Consider the following 23,437-nt stretch of genomic DNA (forward strand, 5'->3'; position numbering starts at 1 on the left):
TGGATAAAGAAATTGTGGTATATATATACAATGGAATATTACTCAGCCATAAAGAATGATAAAATTATGGCATTTGCAGGCAAATGGATGAAATTGGAGAATATCATGCTAAGTGAGATAAGCCAATCTCAAAAAACCAAAGGACGAATGATCTCGCTGATAAGCGGATGATGACATAATGGTGGGTGGGAGGGGTTAGCGTTAGGGTTAGGGTTAGGTTTAGGGTTAGGGTTAGGGAGGGGGGCAAGAATGGAGGAAGGAAGGACTGTATAGAGGAAAAAGAGGGTTGGGTGGGGTGGGGGGGAGGGGGAAAATGGCAGAATGAAACAACATTGCCCTGTGTAAATTTATGATTACACGAATGGTATGGTATGCCTTTACTCCATGTACAGAGAATCAAAATGTACTCCATTTGTTTACAAAAAAAAAAAAAAAAAAGAATCTCTGTGGCAAAGGCTCTGCTATGGTGTAAGAAAGCAGCACGATAGTATGTATGTGAGTGGGTGTGTCTGTATTCTAACAAATTATTTACAAAAACAAGTGTGTGTCCAGTGCTGACCTGTGGCCTAATAGAATTTAGACACTGAGTTTTAACTAAAACTAACACACCACAGGATGGAGCTATGAGTACACTTTCATCATGGGTGGATATTCCATATGTGAAATCAGATGCACTTCCAAAAACAGGTGCAGTTGAACCCACTCTTCCAAACTCTGGCTCAAAAATCCACTATTACAGGCTAATTTCACATGAGTCAGATACTAAGAAAAAGGGAAAAACAGATGAGATCTTTCTGATGAGTATTACAACCCCCAAATAGAAAATCTTCAGTATGCGAGGAAAGATCTAGGGAAAACCTCCTTCCCACCTACTAGTTTCTCCAATTATTTATTTTGACATTTAACGTAATTTTGATGTTTTACCTCTTATCTAGACTCTATTATACCACATTTAGTTTTGTAATATTTACTAAATATTTCATATCAGTATTTTTAAAGGGTGTGTAGTAGAATCTAAGCCACCTGACTTCCTCTGTGGAGCTCTGATGCGGACGCCTCTCCTTGACCACAGGAGAAAGAGGAGGAGGTCACCCAGTAGGTAAAGAGGAAGCCTGGGAAGCAGAACTGGAAACATTTCCATAGGAGTTCCCACCGACCGTTCTGCACATGGTAAAAGAAAATGTAAAGTCCTTTCCACCTTCTCCCTTCTTTTTCCTTTCTACCCCATCTCTAATTCAAGAAAATTCATCTGTAATCAAGAATTGCCTTAGATAGGCTGGGCTGAAGACACCAGAGTTAACCAATAAAATGGTAAATCACACCAGCATTACTCATACACGTGCCTCAAGGAATTAAAATTCATATGAAAGGAATTTTCCAAATTGTTTCACCATTTAAAAGATAAGGAAGGGCTGGGGAGATAGCTCAGCTGGTAGAGTGCTTGCCTCGCAAGCACTAAGGCCCTGAGTTCGATTCCCAGTACCGCAAAAAAAAAAAAAAAAAAAAAAAAGATAAGGAATCTAGGAAACTTTTGTTTTCTCTGCAGTTTAATGTTCTGTTTGAACTGCTCTTCTGGTACTACATCTCCTTACATTTATGACTAAAAGTTGAAGAGGAATAGACTTAAAAACAAATTATCCCCAAACAAGATATATGTGGGATGGGGCATGAGGCCTTAGGTTTGATCCCTACCATCGCACAAAAAAGCCCATAAGCTTGTGACAGTTCTCAGTGTCATGTCTCTTGGGAAATGCATAAAAACCATGAGATACCATGTCATATACACTAGGATGGCTATCTGAAAAAGAAAAGAAAGAGGGAGGAACCGGGGTGTATCTCAGTGGTAATATATTTTCCTGGCACACAAGAAGCTTGGGTTTGATCCCCAGCATCACATGCAAAAGAAAAGAACAAGTGTTGGCAAGGATGTAGAGAAACTGGAAACCTCATGCATTGCTCTTGGGAATATAAAATGGTACAGCCGTTGTGGAGAACAGTTTGGCAGTTCCTCAAAGTTAAACATAGCACTGTCATATGACCTAGCAATCCCACTCCCTAGGTAAAGATCCAAAAGAACTGAAAATATGGGACTCAAATAAGACATCTGTACACCAATGTTCATAGTGGTATAATTCACCATAGCCAAAAGATGGCAACAGCTCATGATCATCCATAGATGAATAAGCATCATGTGGTACATGCATACAACAGAATATCCTTCATTCATAAAAATGAATTTTTTTTTTTTTTGGTACTGGGGATTTAACCCAGGGGTGCTTTACCACTGAGTTACATCCCCAGTCCTTTCTCTAATTTTGGATCTTGCTAAATCGCTGAGGCTGGCCTTGGACTTGGAGATACTCCTGCCTCAGTCTTCCAAGTCACTAGTATTTCAGGTATGCACCACTGCACTCAGCAATAAAAATTCTGATGTGCTACAATTATGAATGGACTTTGAAACATGCTAAGTGAACTAAGACACTGGATAAATATTTTATGATTCCACTTATAATAAGGTACCTTGAAAAGGTAAATTCAGACAAAGCAGAATATGGTTACTAAGGGCTGGACAGAGGGGCGAATGGGTAATTATTATATAATAGCTACAGTCTGTTAGTGATAAAAAACACTTTGAGTATACACAGTAGTGATGGTTAAATACCACTCTGCCTATATTTAAATGCTACTGAATTATACACTTGTAAATGTTGGTGCTAGGGATAGAATCCAGCCAGAGCCTTGTGTCTAACAGGTTAGAGCTCTACCGCTTTTCTTTTTTTTTAGATGCTGGCAATTAAACTCAGGGGCTTGTGCACACTTAGGTAACTGTTCTACCACTGAGATATAGCCCCAGCCTGATAAATATATTATGTATATTTTACAATTTTTAAAACTCCAAATTATCACACCATAATTAAAAGCTTACTAGGAAATGTGTGTTCACAGTACCCACATGGATTTGTTCTGTTTCATGCAGATATTGACATAAGCAGATGGGGAATTACTAACATCATGCCTTCTAAAAGCCACATGCCACTTCCAATAAAAACAGCAAAATAGCCTTTTCTGAAACCCTCAATTTCCAGGCCCAACCAGACTCCACAACACACCCCTCACATGGAGATCAGCTTCAGGGGACTTGGAACACATTAAAAACTGCATATATTTTATTTTCAAGCACACAACACCAAACTTTTCCCTGCATGAATTCTTCTCATACAGAATTGGGCATATTGAAAGCAAGTTGTTCCTGGTGAGGTTTCTGATGATCAGGAATCAAGACGCAGTAGCCCTAAAGTTAACAGTCTTGTACCCACCATCCTCAAAAACAAGACAGCATAGTTTACTTTCAAAGTAAAAGATAGTTACCATATCCTTCAAATCCATAAAGCATTTCACTGTGAAATGATTCATGTTGACTCTGCATAATTCTTCTTATACATTATTCACTTCAAGTGAGATGAGGGACTAGTATAAAACATGCATTATTTGAAATGCTCAGTATGAAAAGGTAGTACTCTATAACTTATCTTAAAAAGAAAGAGTAAGTTCCAGGAGTTTTTTTATTGTTTGAATAATAGAACACATAAAACCAGGCAGAGAAGTCCCCAAGGAAATGATGGTCACGTTTCACTGTTATTTGCCCTTTGGTCCTTCATCTTCTAAGCACTTATTATATTTTCTTTTAAGGTATTAGACATTTATTTTGATCACAAATGCAATCCAAGTGTGAATACATCTTTTATCCCCCCCTCCATGTTCCTTTAAATAGAAAAAAGTGCTAAATGTCTTTTCATAGCCTATTTGGCCACAGTTGTTTCACCTATGGTTGTAAAAACAGACTGCAACTTGATCTTCTGAAATCCTTCTTGAACTACAGCCCATTCTGTTAAAGAAATCCTGGGAAAAAAGTTCTACTGATATTGTCGATAGTCTCCAAAAGGTGAGGATGGTAACTGGGTGGAAGGCAACTGGGAGGGGTCTTCAGCAAACTGAGGACCTGTAATTAAGAAATAAAAATGATTTTTAAGTAATCTGAATATAATATAATTAAAAAGAACGAGTCTGTATAAAATAAACCAATCAACTAAAAAATTATGCGCTACACTAGAGCTATAATATGAATTTTTTTTTTGTAGATCTGCCTGTTTCCCACAAGAGATCTGGCAAACCTTCAAATCTGTTGTAACATAACAGACTGGCTTCCATGTTTTCCAGAATGGAACAGCTCTCAAATGTTATGCCAGGAAAGTCAGATGGATTCATTATAGCAAAAAGCAATACTCCAGTTTTTAAAGCAAATGTTGTAACAAGCTGACATATATCAAGATTGGAAAAATCCCTCCAACTTCTTCACACACTTTTTAGTAGCTATTTAAAATTATTATTACAAACTGGGCGTGGTAACCTATGCCTGTAACCCCAGAGATTCAGGAGGCCAAGGCAGGAAGATCACAAGTTCAATATCAATCTGGGCAACTTAGAAAGACCCTATCTCAAAAGAAAAAATATAAGGGCTAGAGATGTAGCTCAGTGGTAAAGCAACCCTAGATTCAACCCCCAATACCATATACAAATATACTCAAAATTATTTTCACCAAGTTTAAGTACTTTAGCCATATTTTAAAATAACTCAGTAATCCAATTTATATAACAAAATAAGTAGGGAATGAGTAAAATGGTAAGATACCCCCTAGCTTGCTATAGAACTAAGTTTTAGTTTTAGTTTTCAAAGGATGAGGGGGCCTGGGAACTAAGAAAAATGTGATTCTTAAAAGACTTGTAGGGCAATAAACAATCTTTTTTTCTTTAGGAAAACTGAAGCAGGCAAGAACACATCTGAGGCGGGGAGGAGGTAAGATGGTAATATTCAGCAGTAAAATTCCCTGAAGCTTTCTAAGTACTTCTAACTTCAATGATACATTTTTATTTCATTATACAAGCAATATCTGTTCATATCAGAAAACCTGAGCAGACATTAGGTGGAAAAGACAAATCAAAGATAAAATAATCACTGATATTTAGATATAAATCTAGCTAATCTTTTTTCATTATTTTAAGAACTTTTTTATATACGGTTTTTGTTTTGGTTTGGTTTTTTTGCAGTGTTGTGGACTGAACACCTAGGGCTTTGTACATGCTAGGCAAGTGCTCTACACTGAGCTACATCCTCAGTCCCCCACCTTTTTAAATTTTATTTTGAGACAGGGTCTTGCAAAGTTGCCCAGGCTGGCCTTAAACTTGCAATCCTCCTGCTTCAGCCTTCCAAGTTACTGAGATGTGTAAGTTAACTGGAAAAACATGATTAACTTTTCAAAGGTTCCCCCTCCACAACATTTTAAAAACATATCTCTTGTCTAAAAATAAAATGAGCCACTTTTTGGTTGCTTCTATATAAATGCCTAGTTTTGATTACTGAAAAGAAGATTCCCTCTAAGGAAAAAAGCTTAAAGCAAAGTAACCAAGGCTAATTTCTATCTATAAGATAACATGGGCTGGGGATATAGCTCAGTTGGTAGAGTGTTTGCCTTCCAAGCACAGGCCCTGGGTTCAAACCCCCAGCACTGAAAAAAAAAAAAAAAAAAAAAAAAAAAAAACACAACTATTAAAGTTTTTGTTATATCCATATCTGAATTTCCGAAAATATCAAATTCTTCTGATGTTTCATGTGAAATCATTTACACAAAAGTGAACAAAACAAACTAAAAAGCAAACTTAGAACATGCCATCATAATAAGACTGTTAACTCAAAATTAATGACCAAAAAACAGAAACAAAGTGAGAGGGTCATCTAGATCATCACACTGGCAACTAATGAGCTGTGCTCTCAAAAACTGTGCCAAAAAGATATTAAATCTCTCCCTCAGTGCTTCAGGGGAATCAAATCAAATTGGGAGGTATGATTTATTCCTAACTCTATGCTGATTCTTTTCCAAGCTCCAAAAATAATTTTCACCATGTCTCACTCTTCTGCCTATTTTCTTCCCCAAAAGCCAGGTCAAGTTTTTACTACTATAACCTTCATATCTCTGCTTCCTTCCTATCAAAGAATATTTCCATTTTGACACTGAAGTTTTGAACAGTTATAATAAACTGTATAAGTTAATGGCTGAGTTAATATTCCATGACCATGTACAATTAGCAACAAATTACATGACCCAACTTCTCAAAGAGACTTTCCTTACGATCCTAAAGTGACCCTCCCAAACATAAGCCACCTTCTACCACTTTACATTTTATTTTCTTCAAAACAAGCAATATTATTTGAAATAATCTCATTGGTTGTTAATGTGTTACCCCATGAGAATATGTCTTTGAGGGTAAGTAGGGACTGACTTCCCTTTTTTGTGTGTGGTACTAGGGATTGAACCCAGGGATACTCTACCACTAAGCTATATTCCCAGCACTTTTAAAATTTGTTTGTTTGTTTGGGTTTTTTGCAGTACTGGGGATTGACCTTTTTTTTTGTTTGTTTGTTTGAGACAGGATCCCAATAAATTGCTGAGGCTGGCCTTGAACTTGTGATCCTCCTGCCTCAGCCTCCCAAATAGCTGGGATTGCAGGCATGAACCACTGGGCCCAGCTAAAATGACTAGAAATTTCTTAGAATAAGCAAATGAACACTGATAAAACTAGAGCCACAAAGAAAGAGCAACAGCAAATTAAGTAACCAAAGCATTTTTGTTACTGTAGTTAACTAAGCATCACTGAACATGGATTATGTTCATGTTCACTTTTTCAACTAGAATTGAGCCTATTATCATAGTCTTCATGAACTACAGCATGTTAACATCTAACATAGAAATCAAATTATCCATTTTAGTAGACAAAATATTCTTTCTTAACATTAGGAAACCATTCCAAATGCTATGGTATTAAGCAGAAAGAAGACTCACCATTGGGAAACTGCGTAGAGGCAAATCTTGTCAACAAGATACCAGCTCCTTCAATTAAAGCTAGGAGAATGCCACCCATTGCAGCTGACCCAACCATGGCCACTGGTCCGTCTGAAGATGTTAATACAAAGAGATTACTTTAAAAGAAAGTGCTATCCATATGGCTGGCTCTTCCCATTTCCAGACTCTTTCTCATTTTCCATGACCCACAGTTAGCAAACTATGGCCCACAGGTCAAATCCAGGCCACTGCATGCTTTTGAAAATAGGTTGTATTAGAACACAGCCATCTTCTTTCATTATTTATTGTCTATGGATGCTTTCACACTATGAGAGCAGAGCTAATTCATCATGGCAAGGATCACAAAGTCCACAAAGGTTAAAATAATTATTACCTGGCCTTTTACAAAAAAAGTTTATAAACCCCTGGTCTAAACTACTAAGTCTAAAAGAATTCTGGTTTGCTCTCTGTCTCAAAGATACAGGAGATGGTTTTAAGCTCTTTACTCCTAACAATTCAATGTGGCAGGTACTATTATTAATTTGAGAGTAATGATGAAATCATGGCACAAAAAGTTTGGCATACTGCCTGGTCACAAAGGTAATAAATGGCCTGAACAGGACCTGAAGAGCTCTTAACCATTCTCATACATGGGTTAGAACTCCGTGTTCTCGCCTCAAACATTCCAAATACATACCCTTACACTTCTTCTTTTTTTTTTTTAAATGACCAAATATATTCATGCTTCATCAAATTAAGCAATGTTCAGTTTTATATCTTACAGATGTCACTAAATTAAGACAGAAGAGAGCATCCCAAAAGTCTATCTCTAACAATTGCTTACTTCTTGCTGCCAGTATGGCTCCTGTTAAGGCACCACTAGTGATGGAGTTCCAGGGATCTTCTTTTCCTCTGACTTGAACCATACTACAGTCAATCATGGAAAACAGGCCTCCCCAAACTGCAAAGCTACCTATTTCATCATCAAAACAAACAAATACTAATAAAAATTTATTTTTAAACCTTAAATTGTTAATTTTAAATAACATTTACCATATTCCCAAAAATCTCACACTCAAATATGTACAGACACTGAACAATAGAATACTTTTCTTTTTGGTGGTACTGTGGATTAATAACCTAGGGCCTCATACATACTAGGAAAGGGATGACTTGCCACTCTACCACTAAGCTACATCCTCAGCCCCCAATTTTTTTTTTTTGCTTTTTCCTGATATTGGAGATTAAAACCAGGGGTGCTCTTCCACTGAGCCACATTCTCAGCCTTTTTGAGACAAGGTCTCACTAAGTTGCTGAGGGTCTCACTCAGTTTCTGAGTTTGGGCTCAAACTTGAGATCCTCCTGCCTCAGCCTCCCAAGTTGCTAAGATTACAAGTATGTGCCACCAGACCTGCCTTACAATCTTCATTTCTAAGGAATGACAAGTAAAAAGTTTTCTCATGTCTTATGAAAACAGTCAGTTGTCTCCACTTGACTATATAATTTCCACATTTTTTTTGTTATCTCTCTTCCTCAGCTTCTAAGTAACCAAGATTTATAAATGCAATGCATGCAATCTTTTAAAATTGTGCACCAATCTCTACACAATGAGTAAACGTGTTTGGCACAACCAGCTTGATCAATTCTCTCTTATAAAATCCTTATCCTTCAGATTATATTCTCTTCAACTTTACATCCCCAGAAACTCATCACCGACTTGTCAACCCTGAACTTTAAACACGTCTTTTTTTCTGGAGCAGGGAAAGGGAAAAAAATAAATAAATAAAAAATAAATCACTGAACATCTGAAGGACAGAGACAAGATTTGCAAATGTATGTAATAATTCAATTAACTGTCCCAACCATAAATCAAGAACTTACACGGATGCTAGTTTGTAATAAGATGTTAAACTAAAATCACTAACTGGCATAATTTAAACAAACAAAAAAATACATAGTTTCATCTTCAAATTAACAGGGGGGAGAAAAAAAAAACTAGAGTGCAAATGGAAAAATTCTGCTTACCTCCCAACTGTGGAGCCCTGGTTCTAATAGCTGTCAAACTCCCTCGTAGTCTGTGGTTTACTCCCTACCACAAAACAAAAAGAAGCAATCCAATTACAATACATTAGATGTGTAAGCACATCTGAGGACATAGTATCAAACTCCAGTTTCCAGTGATGATATATAAGACCAATCACCTACTTACCACTGGAGAATTTCGAAAACCTTTGATTGCTTGAAAGATACCACCACCTATGGTACCCATGGTAAAGGCCCCACCACAGTCATCCACAATTCGCCAGGGGCTAAGAACAGAGAAGGAAAAAAATGACCTTATTTCTCATACATAAACCATAAAACTTTCTTTGCTAACACAATAAGGGAAACAATTCCTTTATTCCAATTCAGAATCCACTGCAATCAGTAAATATGTGGCCTATAAAATATAGATATAGTTAGGCATGGTGCCCACACTTTAATCTCAGCTACTCAGGAGGCTGAGGCAGAAGAATCATGAATTCAAGGTCAGCCTGGGCAATTTAGCAATTTCATCTCAAAATAAAAATAAGAAAAGGGCTGGGGATATAGTCGTATAGCACCCTGAGTTCAAACCTCAGTACAAATAATAATGTGTGTCTGTGTGTGTGTAGAGAGAGAGACACACACACAAAGATAAAGAACACTGATCATATCCATATCTATTCAACTACAAGTCATTTAAGCTAGAAAAAACAGAACTGACATTAATTCCTCATTTTTAACTGGAATTTATTCATTTACTTAACAATTACTGAATCTATCATAAATCAGGAACTGTGTAAAAACAAACAAATACTCAGGAAATTATGCTGTAATAAACAATGTTGATTCAGTCTCTTAGAGATCAGGGTAAGTTCTCCAGGTGCAATAAATTTCAAAGCTGAGACTCAGTGAAGATACAATAACTACAAAGACAAAAATTTAAAAGTGTGTAATTCTCCCCAGGTTTATGGAGTCCAAGTAAGCATTTGAAACTTTAGTTTGAATCATATCCTTTTAACACACTGGAATAATATCCAATAATTTGAGGTTAAATTTATGTAACATGAAATCTGAGTAATTTGATAAGAATAGAACTATTATTCTAAGAACCTGGATTATAAAATTCTTTGAGTAGTTAAATTCATTTTCTTTTATCTAGTCTCAAGGGAAAAGCACTACAATAAGCTACCTGCTTTTAAACTTATAATTCACACAATTCTTGTTGGGTTGGAGGTTGATAAGTAGAATAGCACTATTATTCTAGGAATCAGATTTATAGAAGTCTGTGAGTAGTTAAATTAATTTTCTAAGTCCAAGATTTGTTTTTTATCCTAAGTGATATTACAATTAGTTGAAGCTGAAATAAATCAGCATTAAAAAATGGATAAAAAGTCAGGCACAGTGGCGCATGCCTGTAATCCCAGCAGCTCAGAGTACTTAAGACAGGAGGATAGTGAGTTCAAAGCCTCAGCAATAGTGAGGCACTAAGCAACTCTGTAAGATTCTGTCTCTAAATAAAATACAAAACAGGGCTAGGGATGTGGCTCAGTGGTTGAGTGCCCCTGAGTTCAATCCCCGGTACCCCTTCCCCCCAAAAATGGATAAAGCCAGGTGTGGTGGCACACACCTATAATCCCAGCAATTTGGGATGCTGAGACAGGAAGATGTCAACTTTGAGGTCAGCCTCAGCAATTTAGTGAAGCCCTAAGCAAGTCAGCAAGACCCTATATCAAAATAAAAATTGAAAAAGGACCAAGGATGCAGCTCAGTGGTAAAGTGCTGCTGAGTTCAATCCCCAGTACTCAAAAAACAAACAAACAAACAAACAAAAAAAAAGGGATAAAGAACAGCAGGCTTCAGATCAAAGAGCAGTTACACTATTACCAGAGAATACCTGAAACAAAGGCAAGATGGAAACAGTTTGTGAACAAAGTCTGGCTAAATAAAAAATGTTCCTACAGGGAAGTGATGGGCTGCAGAGAAGGATAATGCCAGACTCCACAAAAATATAAATGTCATATATATGTAGATAAGAGAAAACCAACCAGTAATTGGGCTGGGATACTAGCTCAGCGGTAGAGCACTTGCCAATCATGTGTGAGGCACTGGGCTTGATTCTCAGCACCACATATAAATAAACAAATAAAAGAAAGGTCGTTGGCAACTAAGAAATACTTAAAGAAACAGAAAACCTGTAACAATAAGATTAAAAGTATCAACTATAGTTTAGGCACCCTCTAATGCAAATATAATCAATGAATTCCAAAAAAGTTAAGTTCCTTTTTCCTTCAGAATCCATAAATTTTAACTTTGCAAAGGAATATTCCTGTTTCCTCTGCATCTCAAAGATTAAAAGAAAAAGAGGTTCATACAGAGATTAACTTGTCTAAGATCATATAAGCAGTAATTAGTAAAGCCAATTAAAATACAAAATCCAGTACTCTAAATCCCCCATAGCTTTCCACTACCATAAGGGTTTTGTTTTGATTTTGGGTGCTTTACCACCTAGTCACATCCCTAGTCCTTTTTATTTTTCTAAATTTTGAGAAAAATTGCTGAGGCTGTCCTTAAACTTACCCTCCTCCCCAGTTACTGGGATTACAGGCAAACACCACCACAACTAACAGCCTAAGAGATTTTTGAAAAGACAACTATGATAAAAGTAAGTATTTAGGATGATGAAGCCCAAATGTTGTATTAGACAGTGCTGGAGATAAGGAAAGCAATTAGGAAGTTATTGTAAAAGGCATCAAGGGTACCAGGTAAATTCTTGACATCAGAAATTGAAAGAACGGCAGAAATTTTAAAGAATTCATACTGCACATGTGGAAGGGGGGCAGTGAAAGGAGGAAAAAGATGCTAATAGTTTTGAGACTGGATAACTTGAGAGGTTACTTCAGGTCTATATTACATGGTAGGAAAGTGCTCTACCACAAAGTCACACCCACAGTCCTGGAAAATCATTATTTTTATAAGATGATTAACTCAAGGAAATTACTTTACCCCCTCAACCATATCCAACAGTAATTTACAATATGCTGAGCCCTGCATATACAAACACAATACTGAAAGGGGGATAACCGTCTTTGAAGAGATAAGTGAGGAGCCGGGCAGAGCTTAAATATGTATGCTGTATGTCTTGGCAGAGTGGGCACAAAGAAGGTAACAGGGTTATTGTTAGTAAGGTAATATTTAAAAGTCCTGGGCACTTACACAACTGGAGGATATTTTGGTTCTTGTTCTTATATATATACACACACACACAATTGACTCAAATATCAAGATATGATTTTTCACTTATGACCTCAAAATCTTTAAGCTCTTTAACCTGAGTCTACTAGCAGGGACTACACGGTTTTACAATGATCTATTTATGTGCCTGACTTATTCATTGTTTTATTTTATTTTTTTAACATAACCAATCACTAAGCACAGAGCCTTCACTCAATAAAAGGTTAATGAGTGAAAGAATTTCTGTTCACGGCTTTTCAGAAAACACATCCATCTCTTTCTCTCTACTTTCCAGATATTTTTTTTTGCTTTCCTTCTTCCTCAAGAAAGAATTCTAAGCAGGACCCCGTGGGTGAAATCTATGTTCCACTCATTTGATATGCTTCACCATGTGGATACGTCACGATACAAATAAGGACTCAAGAACGGCACTCCCAGCGGGCGTGGTAGCGCATGCCAGTAATTCCAGCGACTCGGGACGCTGAGGCAGGAGGATCACCAATTTCGAGGCCAGCCTTGGGCAACTTAGTGAGCCCCTCGACAACTTAGTGAGACTCTGTCTCAAAATAAAAAATAAAAAGGGCTGGAGTGTAGATCAATGGTAAAGCGCCCTGTTTTCAATCCTCAGTACCAAAATTGGAAAAAAAAAAAAAAAAAAAGAATGGCACTCACTCAGAAGCCTATTTTCCCTTTCTTTCATGCAGGCACTGAGCAAAACGAGGTGTAGGGAAGCGTCCAAGGTCACCTCAGTGGGTCAGCGGGCATAGAGGATTACTGCTGACCCCGCACAAAGTCCACACTTCCTGCCTCGGGAGGCAGTTCCAAGGCTCCATCATGCCCCAGCCTGGACCGACCTCCTCACCATCCACCGCAAGGTCACTAGAGTGTTGGGGTGGGGGACTACAGGACGGAGAAGCCAACTGGCTGCTCACGTCTGCACTGCATACGGTTACCAAGCCCACGTCCACAAGCCCGCGCCTGAGTTCGGCTGGCACCTCGGGGGAGACTGAACAGGGGAGAGCGAGGGCCGAGGGCCGAGGGCCGAAGGCAGAAGGGGAATAGAAAAGCAAAGACAGCAGAAGCAGCTCACCAAGGCTCTCTCGCATACTCCTCCATCTTGACTCCAGCCGCGCGGGCGACGCCGGGCAAGCTGGGCGGAAACTGACCCCAGCGGCGGAAGTGATCCCGAGAGGGGGGCGTTACGGTCTATGAGGATTGGTTCACCGCTTCCCCTAGCAGCCAATGGCAGTCGGGGATCATGGGGGCGGTGCGTGGGCGGGACCCAACCTTGGCTCAGTGGGACTAGCCCCGCCCAGGTCCTCGAAGGCAGTGGGTCTGAGTTGTGTAGGCAGGGACCTGGCAAGTGACAGAGTTCAAATTACTCAGTTACTTGAAGGTTCCGTGGCCTGAGGTAAACCTGATATTACTCCGCAAGGGTTCATCAAGCTTCATAAATACTGTACGTTTCCTTTCTTTTCTTTTTCTTTTTTTTTTCTTTTTCTTTTTTGAGGTACTGGGGTTGGAACTCAGGCGTTGCACTTGCTAGGTAAGCATTTTACTACTAAACTGCATCCCAGGCCCTTTAAAAAAAAATGTTTTCATACAGAGTGTCACTAAGTTGCCCAGACTGACCTCCTACTTGTGGTCCTCCTGCCTCAGCCTCCCCATTTGCGTTGCTGGGATTCTAGGCACCAACCACCAGACCCAGCTTTTTTTTTTTTTTTTAAGTATTTTTTTTCTATAAACTGTGAATTAATGCTATGTAATTCACTGTGACTCTCTTGGCAACTACACATAACTCCTTTAGGGGAGATGCTGTCTCACTGCCTTATAATCAATCACAGTGCCTGAAATGTAATAGATGCTCAATAGATGTTTCTGAAATTGAAATTCCAGCCAGCTGGAAAGTCTTGACTAACTGGACACTTGATTTGAGGGACTTGACTCCAGAGCCTCTTCTGAGTCTCCCCACTAATAATCACCAGAAGGTGTGAGGGATTTTTATCCATGAGAAAAAGAGACTAAAATGCTGGGAACCCATTAGATTGTTTTAACTAACAGTCAGCAAAAACCAATCATGTGATGACCATGGAAGGAGTTCCTCTTCATTCTGCACTTTGACTTTAAAATGCTTATGTTTTTGTTTTATGGAAAAGTCAGTGTAATAAATAGAAGACATCAGTGAGAAGTGAGGTTCCCTCCAAAGGCTTGGAAATAATGTGAGCAGATGGATTGAACTCTTAATAGAACTAAAGATTAGCAGTGTCTTATATGTGAGAAGAACAGTTCAAACTAGCCATCTGATTTGGATGAATACATTCCAAAGGAGGTCTGTTTGGAATGTGTGACTGTAATTAAGAATACTTAAATCTAATTCATTGTACAGGCTGGAGAGAATATGGGAGAGGGACAACATGGAGCCTAGAAGGAATAGAGAGCCAGTGTTTAGTCAGCACACCAGACATAAATATTTCAATAACTAGAGATTGGCACTTTCATGGGGCAAAGATATTTTTTCTGATCTCACAGCCCGGGGGGGCAGGGTGGGGGAGACCAGATGAAATATCTTTTAGCTCTCGAATCTTTTCTTTGCTTCCTAAAGGAAACCATGTGTAGTTGCTGAGAGCTTCATAGTTCACAACCAATTAGGTAGTGTTAATTCACAGTTGACAGAGCTTTTTGCTCTTCCGTGGTCTCAATAGCCCAAGCTCTTCCAAGCTCTTATTCCGTATTCATTATGCAATCTTCTAATTCTTAATTGGTTTCTGAATATATTTCCATATAGCAGTGAATGCCATGGCATATGCTTATAACTGTTCTTTTCTATCTGGTAGTTAATATTGGTTTATACATCTGCCTCTTTTGAGCTTGGTTCTTTTGACTCAATCACAAGGAATAGCCCAGGTTCTCCAGAGATACAGAATCAATGATAGATAGATAGATAGATAGATAGATAGATAGATAGATAGATAGATAAAAAGAATGAGGAACTGACTCATGTGATGAACATGAGAAATCTCAATCTGCATCTGCAAGCTGGAGACTCTAGAAAGCTGGCAGTGTATTCCACCCAAGGTCAAAGGCCCAAGAACCAGGGACGACAATTGTATAAATCCAAATTTGAAGGCAGGAGATGAGATGGGTGTCACAGTTCAGCAGTAAGGCAGGAAAAGAAGGGAGATTTCCTCCTCCATCTTTCATTCTATTTAGGCTGTTAGTGGATGTTGCCCAGTCACACTGGGAAGAATGGTCTACTTTACTGAGAGTCCACCAATTCAAATGCTGTTTGCATTTGGAAACACCCTCACAGACATACCCCAAAACAATGCTTAATCTGGACACCCTGTGGCATAAGATTAACCATTGCAGTGCTGGTGCTGAGTGTCAGAGTTTACAAAGCTGAAGTCCAGATTCTAGCTTGTGGTTCCCCAGCTGACTTCATTCTGACTCTACAGAATTTACTGTTCTGGGAGACCCTCCTCAGGTGACCAGTAAACAGTCGTAGACTTTCCCCTCTCTGCTTTCTTTATTTTTTTTTTTTCTTCCAGCATTAGGGATTGAACCCAGGACCACCAGTATGCTAGGCAAGTGCTCTACCACTGAGCGTGACCCCAGCCCAGGTTTGTTCTCTTTTAACTGCAACAGATAACAGGATTATTTTTGGCCAGGGAAAACCTGGGACTTAGCCTTTGTTGGAAGAACATATCACCTCTCTCTCAAAGATACCCATTTGCATTTGGTTCCAGGGTGCTAAATGAAGAACTCTTTTGAAATAAAAGATCTTGGTATTCTAATCTCCCCCTAGTGAGTCTTAAAGAAGTCTGAGGGACTTCAGTGGCTCTCACTGAAGGACTAGTGATAAGAAGGAATGATGGAAGAAAGCAGTAGAGGTCCTTGAGAGAAAACCCACCATGAACGTGGGGGCAGTTAGAGCTGATGATTCCAAACACCAGGGTATGTTTTGTTGAAAGTTAGTTTTCTGGCTCAGTATAGGACCCTTGCTGGAATCCTTTGTGATCAGACACTGGTGGGAATGCATTTTCAGAATCTGTACCTCCTGACCACTCAGAACTTGTGTTGACTTAGAGGTTCCTGAACATCAATAGGTTGAGTTCTATTGAAACAGCGGCTACTGTGACCTAAAGAGTTCCATCTATATCATAGGCCATGTATGTGCCCCATCCCCAGTCCTGCTTGGTCCAAGTCACCAAGAAGCTAGCTTGGCACAGATAAATGAGGCCTAAGACTCAGCCAGTTCTTGGGTTTGGGGTTCCAGTCTGTGACTGGGGCCAATTTGGTGAACAGAGGGGTTTTAGCTCCGCCCAGGTGAGGGTGGGAAGTAGCAATCTCTTGTCTCTTTTCAGCCATTTTTCCTCTCCTGGTTCTCCTTTCAGGAAGACTTTAGTTGGACTTGTGTTATCTCAGAGTTCTTCTCTGACCATTTCTGCTCATATCCAAAGTGTCATACCAGGCCAGTGGCTTGCTTCCAGAGACAATGCCTGCTGCTTTCTTCTGGAGAAACTTCTTACAACCCCCAAAAGAGAACCAGTGTCCCCACTGGGGATGTGCTGGGTTCAATCACCAGTATCCAAAAAAAAAAAAAAAAAAAAAAAATAGAGAACCAATGTGAAAATTTCCCTTTTGTGGTCTCACACACTCTGGCCCCTGCTTTAGCTATTTACATCAGTGCATATTTATCTATCTGTATATCCAGATCCTTATATATAAATATATGTGTATGTATGAAAGAACTATATAGCAAAAATTGTTGAGTGTTTACTTTGTGCCTGATGCTGTTACTCTGAATACTTTGTATGTATTATCTTATTTAATGATATCTCTGTAACTCTGTGAGACAGTATTAGGTAAATACTTTTAATAGCCTCATTTTCCATTTCCTGAGCCTCAGCATTACACATCTCAGATTTGAACCCACGTAATTTGACTCCAGAGCCTGAGGTCTTGTCTGCTGTACTATACTACCACCCTGTATTCCAGAAGATGTGACGTTCCTGGGGAAATCCAGTCCTGTTGAGAGTCACCTAAGTCTTAGTTAATTGACTGGATCCTTACTATCCCTCTTCATTCCACCACATTTTTTCCCTTTGTTAGTTTTTGCAGTCCTGGGGCTTGAACTCAGGGCCTCACATGTGCTAGACAAGTGAGCTACCAGCCCCCATCATGTATTTGGACTGAAACTTCATTCCTTTGGTTTGTATCTTTGTGCCTTCCTCAATCCCAATAATTCTTAAATTTGGTCTTTTCATGATGTCCCATAGTTCTTGGAGATTCTGTTCATGATTTCTTACCATCTTCTCTGTTTGGGCAACTTTATTTTCAAGATTAAATATTTTGTCTTCATTGTCTGAGGTTCTGTCTTCCAAGTGGTCTAGTCTTTTGGTGATGCTTTCCATTGAGTTTTTTATTTGGTTTATTTTTTCCTTCATTTCAAGGATTTCCCTTTTTTTTTTTTTTTTTTTTTTGAGAATCTCTATCTCTTTGTTGAAATGATCTTTTGCTTCCTGCAGTTACTCTTTCAGCTTATTGGTATGATCATTTATTGCCTGTGTGTGCTCTCTTATCTCATCCTTTGCTTCGCGAATCATCTTAATCATGTATAAACTGAAGTCCTTTTCTGACATTTCTTCTAACTTACTGTCATTGGATTCTATTAATATAGAATCTAGATTTGTTTGGATCATTTTCTTCCCTTGTTTTTTCATGTTGTTCATGTATCTTCCCTTCTAGCAGTGCAGATCTGAGGTATTGCAGATTTCCCCCTATAGGCTTATAGTGGCCCTATAGGTTTCCAAAACCTTTTCTTTAAGGGGAGATGAATATTAGCAGTGCCCAATTCAGACACTATGCAATTCCTAGACCAAATAGTCCCTATGAGGACAATAACAAAATTGTCATAGTAAACAGAATGAGTTCAAATATTATCTTCAGTAAAACAAACATTTGCAATAAGGTCTACAGTTTCTAATGGAGGACAAAGAGGATGCAGAGGGATGTAGAATGTGGCTGTTAATGGGATAGGAAAAGAATATACAGAAATTCTAGATAATAGAAAGGGTGAGAGTGTAATCAAAAGAAATTGGATGTTAGCATGCAAAAAAGGGAGAAAGAGACTCTGAGGGAACAGGTAAACAAAAGGAAAAGAGAGCAAGAAAAGTAAAGAAATAAAAACTTAAATTTTTTCAATAAGGATAAAAAATAAAATCTACAGTATAACAGTCATATAGTAATGAAACCTCCTAGTCTTCAGTAGCCTAATGCATGAGAGGTACCTGACAATGAGCTTCAAGCCTCCAGCAGGCATCTCAGGATGGGATTTGCCCCACCTAAAGATCAGAGCTATGGCTTCCAGGATTATCCAAGATGGCCGTTCTGGCTTCCAAATGTGTTGGCAAATGGGGAGCTCAGCTCAGGGTGTAGACGCAGTCAGCTGGAGGTCCTGGAGGTGGGGTGCAGTTGGTCAGGCAGGGGTCCTGGAGGTCGGGTGTGTTTGGTGTGGTTGTGGGATCCTGGAGGCCGGGTGCAATCATTCAGTCTGGGGTCCCAGTGATAGGGTGCAGTCAGTTGGTCTGGTGGTCCTGGTGGCAGGGAGTAGTCAGTCGATGTGAGGGCCCCAGAGGCATGGAGTGATCGGTTGGGCTGAGGGATCCTGGAGACAGGGCTCAGTCAGTCCAACTAGGGGTCCTACGGGGCCTGGCTGTTGTCTCAAAATGGCGGCAGCCACGTGTAATCAAACCTGCAGGTACTGTAACAGTGAACTTCCAGGCAACAGCAGGCAGCTGGTGCTCCACTGGCAGTCGGCGATCAGTTTGCTGACTGTTGTCAGACGATTGGGAGGTGAACCTCGTGTGTTGGGTGACGGATAGGTGTAAGGCAGGCGATGGACTGGCAAGAGGCAGGCAAATGGCGGATGATAGACGTCTGACAGTGAGCAGTCTGCACTCAAAAAAGGCATCATCGATATGCTGGCAGACTGCAGGTGATCACAGCAGACAAATGGGGTAAACAGCAGGGGATTGATAAGCAGCAGAAACAGCCTCACCAAGAAACAGATATCCTCTGCTTGAAACCAGAGTTATGGAGCGACAAGGAATGCAGCCTCCCTCTAGTACGCCATCTTGGATCCTCTTCTTGACTGAAACTTAAAGTCTGTTTCTTTTTTTTTCCTCTCCATACCTCTAGCAACAACATGCTTAATTTTCTGTGAGGAATAGGCCAATCCAGAATTCCCCAACCTCCAGGATGAATTTGTTTTTGTTGGAAGTGGATTCTGAGCTTGGGCAACCATTGCCACCATACTGTGTGGCCCCTGGTGGCAGGGCCTGGAGGAGACTGTACTTGCAGAACACTAGATTCCTATATCCTCCAGTCCCAGCTGTGGTGCCTTTCAAGGGGAGAGATTCAGAGTCTGAAAGCACTCTCAGGGATCCCTAGGACTCTAGAGATCAAAGAGCTTCCAACTATTATGTGAGCTATTTGAAACTGGAACCTGAGTCAGATCAGTTACAGGGGTTTATGCGTAGACACCCAGTTAGAAGGCCATGAATTCTCCCCTGTGTCTAGAAGCTGTGGATTTATTTTTTTAGAATATTCCAAGAACAGAGACCACTAGGCTCAGAGGAGAAGGTCACTGAAACCAAACGGTACAGAGGCTGATTCCCGGGGCTTAGGAGAGTTATTTGCATTCAGGCCCTGCTTCCCCTTCAGGGAACAATGAACATTTTTGGCAAGAAGCCTAAGAGAGAAGAGTCTCAGGAAGCTGGAGAGCTGCTCTCAGCTGATGGGGACTAGAGGTTGAGTAGGGCGGCTCCACAGCCTAGGATCCCGGGAGATGTTGCCTCTTCCAGGTAACAGTGAACATGAATTAAAATTAATGCATCTTCCTTTGGACTCTTAATAGTTCCTTGTGTCTCTTTGGCCTGCTTTACTTTTCCTTACAGTATAACTATTGTTTACCCCATTAAATTATACATTTTTGGCCAGGTGCAGTGACACATGCCTGTAATCCCAGGTTCTTGGGTCTTGATTGCAGGAAGATTGCAAGTTCAAGGCCAGCCTCAACAACTTAGTAACAGCCCATCTCAAAAAGTAAAAGTGGCTTGGGATATAGCTCAGTGGTACAGCATGCCTCGGTTCAATCCCCAGTACTACAATATGAAAACAAAGGAAAATATATATACATTTTTAAGAGTGTTGTAACTCTTTTGTATCCCCTGTCAGTGGTGCCTAGCTATATATACATAGTAGTATCTGAATAAATGCTTAAATGCATGAATGGGAACCAAGTGAGAAAATGTATGTGCACATGTGTGCATGTGTGTGTGTGTGTCTATGTCTGTGTGTATTGAGGGTGATTACTGCTGGAGGAAAAGACAAAAGAAGAGGTGGGTTGGAGAAAATAGACCCCAGGACAAGAGTAAGTATAAATAATTATAAAAACTGCAAATTGGCTGGGCATGGTGGCACATGCCTATAATCACAGTGGCTCTGGAGGCTGAGGCAGGAGGATTGCAAATTCAAAGCCAGCCTTAACAACTTAGCAAGGCCCTATGCAACTTTAAGACCCATCTCTAAATAAAATATGAAAAGGGCTGAAAGGGCTGGGGATGTGGCTCAGTGGGTAAGCACCCCTGTTTCAACATACCAGACAATTCCCTGTAAAAAAAAAAAATCAAAAAACTACAAATAAACACTATGTTTTTCTTGTATCAGCTAAATGTCTTCATATGTATGACAATTTAATGTCCACAACAATCCTACAAGGGGGGAGTTGCTATTTTAAAGACAGAGAAGCCAAGTCTCAGAGGAGAGGAAAATTTTCCCAAAGTTATATGACCAGTAAGTAGCAATACCAGGTCTTAAAACAAGTCTGTCTGGATGAAGAGTGCACACTCTTATCTCTGCAATCACACTGCTGTCCAACCTCCTCTGTTGTGTTTTCCCATAGCCCCTGTACTTCTCTTTTGAGGCATTTTGCAGACTTTTAATTATTTAAGGGATTCTTTGATATTATTTACTTAATAACTGTCGTCACTGGTAGACTGTAGGCTCCAAAATGTCAGGGACCAAACTGATTTACATCCTTATTTACATTCCCTGCTCTCAGAGCAGTCAGTCACCTGACACATAATAGGCACTCAATAAACACATGCTTATCACTGACCACCACATGATGGCTGACTCTTAAAATGAAAACCCCAGGGTCTCTAACCCTCTCCCAGTCCCTCCATCCTCCTGCCTCACTTCTGTCCTCCAGTCCCACCAGTCAGCACCTTTTTCACCTAAGCTGGACTAGTGGGCAAGAATGCCACAGCCAAGTTTTAGTACCAGACGATCCCTGAACTCAGCAAATGCTGATCAAGTGACTGTCTCTCTCTGGCTTAGGATGGAAAGACGCCAGGAAAGATCGAAGCATCTACCCTGATGGTTTACACCAGGGTTTCTAGAAGGGATTTTGTGGCAGGAGGGAGGGGGGCAGGAGATTGAATGTCTGTGACTTGCGCAGGGCAGCGTGATGGATGAGCAGTGGAAAGCCCTTCTATGAAACATGCCAGACCTGTTGCAATAGTATCTCTCCCAATGGCCCAGAATTGGATTTCCCTGAAGACATGCTAAATCGTGCTCTGGATTTATATGTGGGTGGCGACCTGCCGGCTCCTCCTCGGTGCTCCCAAAGGAGGTCTGTCTACAGATGCCCCAGAGAGGAAGAAAGATGAGAACTGAGGGAAGGTTGAACCCTCCTCCCTGGAGCCTGGGGGCTCGTGGAAATTGACAGCTCTTTAAGAGCTTCCTGAGTCCCACAGGTCCCAAGCTTTTCCTCAAACAGACTTCCAGTTTTCAGTTTGGGTGCACAATGAGAAGGGCTTATTCCTGCCTCCAGCCCAGCTGACCCCTGCCTCTCTCTGGAGGTCAGAGCCTATGATGCTCAGCATTCAAGTTCTTGGCTGAAGAGAATGAATAGGCGGGGCATAGCATGGCCACTCATTAGAACTGAGTGTCTTTCCTGGGGCTATCAACACTTGGGAGTCCCCCGCACATTACCAAATACAGTAGAAAGGAGTCAATGAACCACGTGCTGGCCACAGCGACATCCACCTGGCAACAGAGAAGTAAAGTGCGTTTGAACAGGGCATGCCTTGGGCTGGTCAGTTCCTGAACTCCTGTGTCCTTGTCCTGCTTTTCTGCCTCTCCGTGGCTGTGGTCCACTTCTTCCAGCCTCTGCATTTTTGTATCTTTTTCTCATTGCACGGCCCCCTTGTCTTTAAAAGGCTAAACTGCTCTGTACTAAATTTGGTCACACAGCGCTCCAAGATTCCCTGGAATGTCCTCAAGTTTCAAACAGCTCTGACAGCGAGGCAGGCCCGCCCCCCGCTTGGGGATTGGCTTCTCCTTTCAGGGCAGGCAGTTGTCGGGTCTTATTGGCCACTGGTTAGACCAGACAGGGTCCTCTAGCCCTGGGCTGCAGGGAGGCTGCTGCGTCCACTGAGCACCTGTGGCTCTGCAGGGCCAAGGAGCTGCAGTCCTTGACCAGCTGGAGGCTTGCTCCCAAGCCCACTCGGCTCCATCCAGATCTGCTCCTGGTCCCTTCCCTGCCCACGAGCACTCCCATAACTCCGGCAAGAGCCACAGCCCACTTTGCCAATATGTCAAAGGTAGCCAAGTATCGCCGGCAGGTGAGTGAAGACCCTGACATCGACAGTCTGCTGTCCACCCTGTCCCCAGAGGAGATGGAGGAGCTGGAGAAGGAGCTCGATGTGGTGGACCCAGATGGGAGCATTCCTGTGGGGCTGCGACAGAGGAACCTGACAGACAAACAGTCCACGGGCATGTACAACCGGGAAGCCATGCTCAACTTTTGTGAAAAGGAGACCAAGAAACTTATTCAGAGGGAGATGTCCATGGATGTGAGTGACACACCCTGGAGGGAAGCGGGGAGGAGGGAGGGCTGGGAACCCTGACTCCACGGCTAGGATGTTTCTTTTCTCAGAGGGACTGTTCTTATTGGCAAAGGATGGAGTGCTTTAGAACTACTATCCACTAAACTAGCAGTGCGAACCTCTTACCCCTAATTTCTGTTTTATAAGAAAAGGTTGGTATGTTGCAGGAACACGGCATCTCACAAAACCACATGGGACTACTAGTAGAAAGGGAGTTGATTCCATCTTGGTCCCTCACATCTGTTTTTTTCCTTCATGCTCATCCCACCCTATAGTGAGAAGGGACACAAGAATAGATGCTCGCAGTTTCCTGCCAGCTACCTAAGAAGA

The 23,437-nt window shown here is 40.8% G+C and overlaps 2 protein-coding genes across 4 annotated transcripts in view; one reads left to right on the forward strand and one right to left on the reverse strand.

Annotated features, from left to right (window-relative positions):
* Positions 1–3,145: 3,145 nt before the first annotated feature.
* TIMM17A (translocase of inner mitochondrial membrane 17A) lies at positions 3,146–13,351 on the reverse strand. 3 transcript variants are annotated; one of them, XM_079106038.1, is made up of 6 exons: positions 13,243–13,349; positions 9,106–9,205; positions 8,922–8,985; positions 7,741–7,869; positions 6,897–7,007; positions 3,146–4,000 (listed from the first exon to the last, which is right to left on the reverse strand). In XM_079106038.1, the coding sequence occupies exons 1-6, from the start codon at positions 13,266–13,268 to the stop codon at positions 3,915–3,917; spliced, it is 516 nt and encodes a 171-aa protein (XP_078962164.1). In that variant the 5' UTR covers positions 13,269–13,349; the 3' UTR covers positions 3,146–3,914. The 3 variants fall into 3 exon arrangements, with proteins under 3 accessions (XP_078962164.1, XP_078962165.1, XP_078962166.1); XM_079106039.1 differs by lacking the exon at positions 13,243–13,349 and adding an exon at positions 12,825–13,155; XM_079106040.1 differs by lacking the exon at positions 7,741–7,869 and having other exon boundaries at positions 13,243–13,351.
* A 144-nt stretch (positions 13,352–13,495) lies between these two features.
* Positions 13,496–23,437, forward strand: part of LMOD1 (leiomodin 1) — a 50,124-nt gene continuing 40,182 nt past the window's right edge. Inside the window, exons 1-2 of the mRNA XM_079106025.1 lie at positions 13,496–13,611; positions 21,676–23,074. Of these exons, the coding sequence (XP_078962151.1) occupies positions 22,814–23,074 (261 nt within the window). The 5' untranslated portion in view covers positions 13,496–13,611; positions 21,676–22,813. The remainder of the gene's footprint in view (positions 13,612–21,675; positions 23,075–23,437) is intronic.

Source organism: Sciurus vulgaris (assembly GCF_902686455.1).
Source record: "Sciurus vulgaris genome assembly, chromosome: 12".
NCBI classification, from domain to species: Eukaryota; Metazoa; Chordata; class Mammalia; order Rodentia; family Sciuridae; genus Sciurus; species Sciurus vulgaris.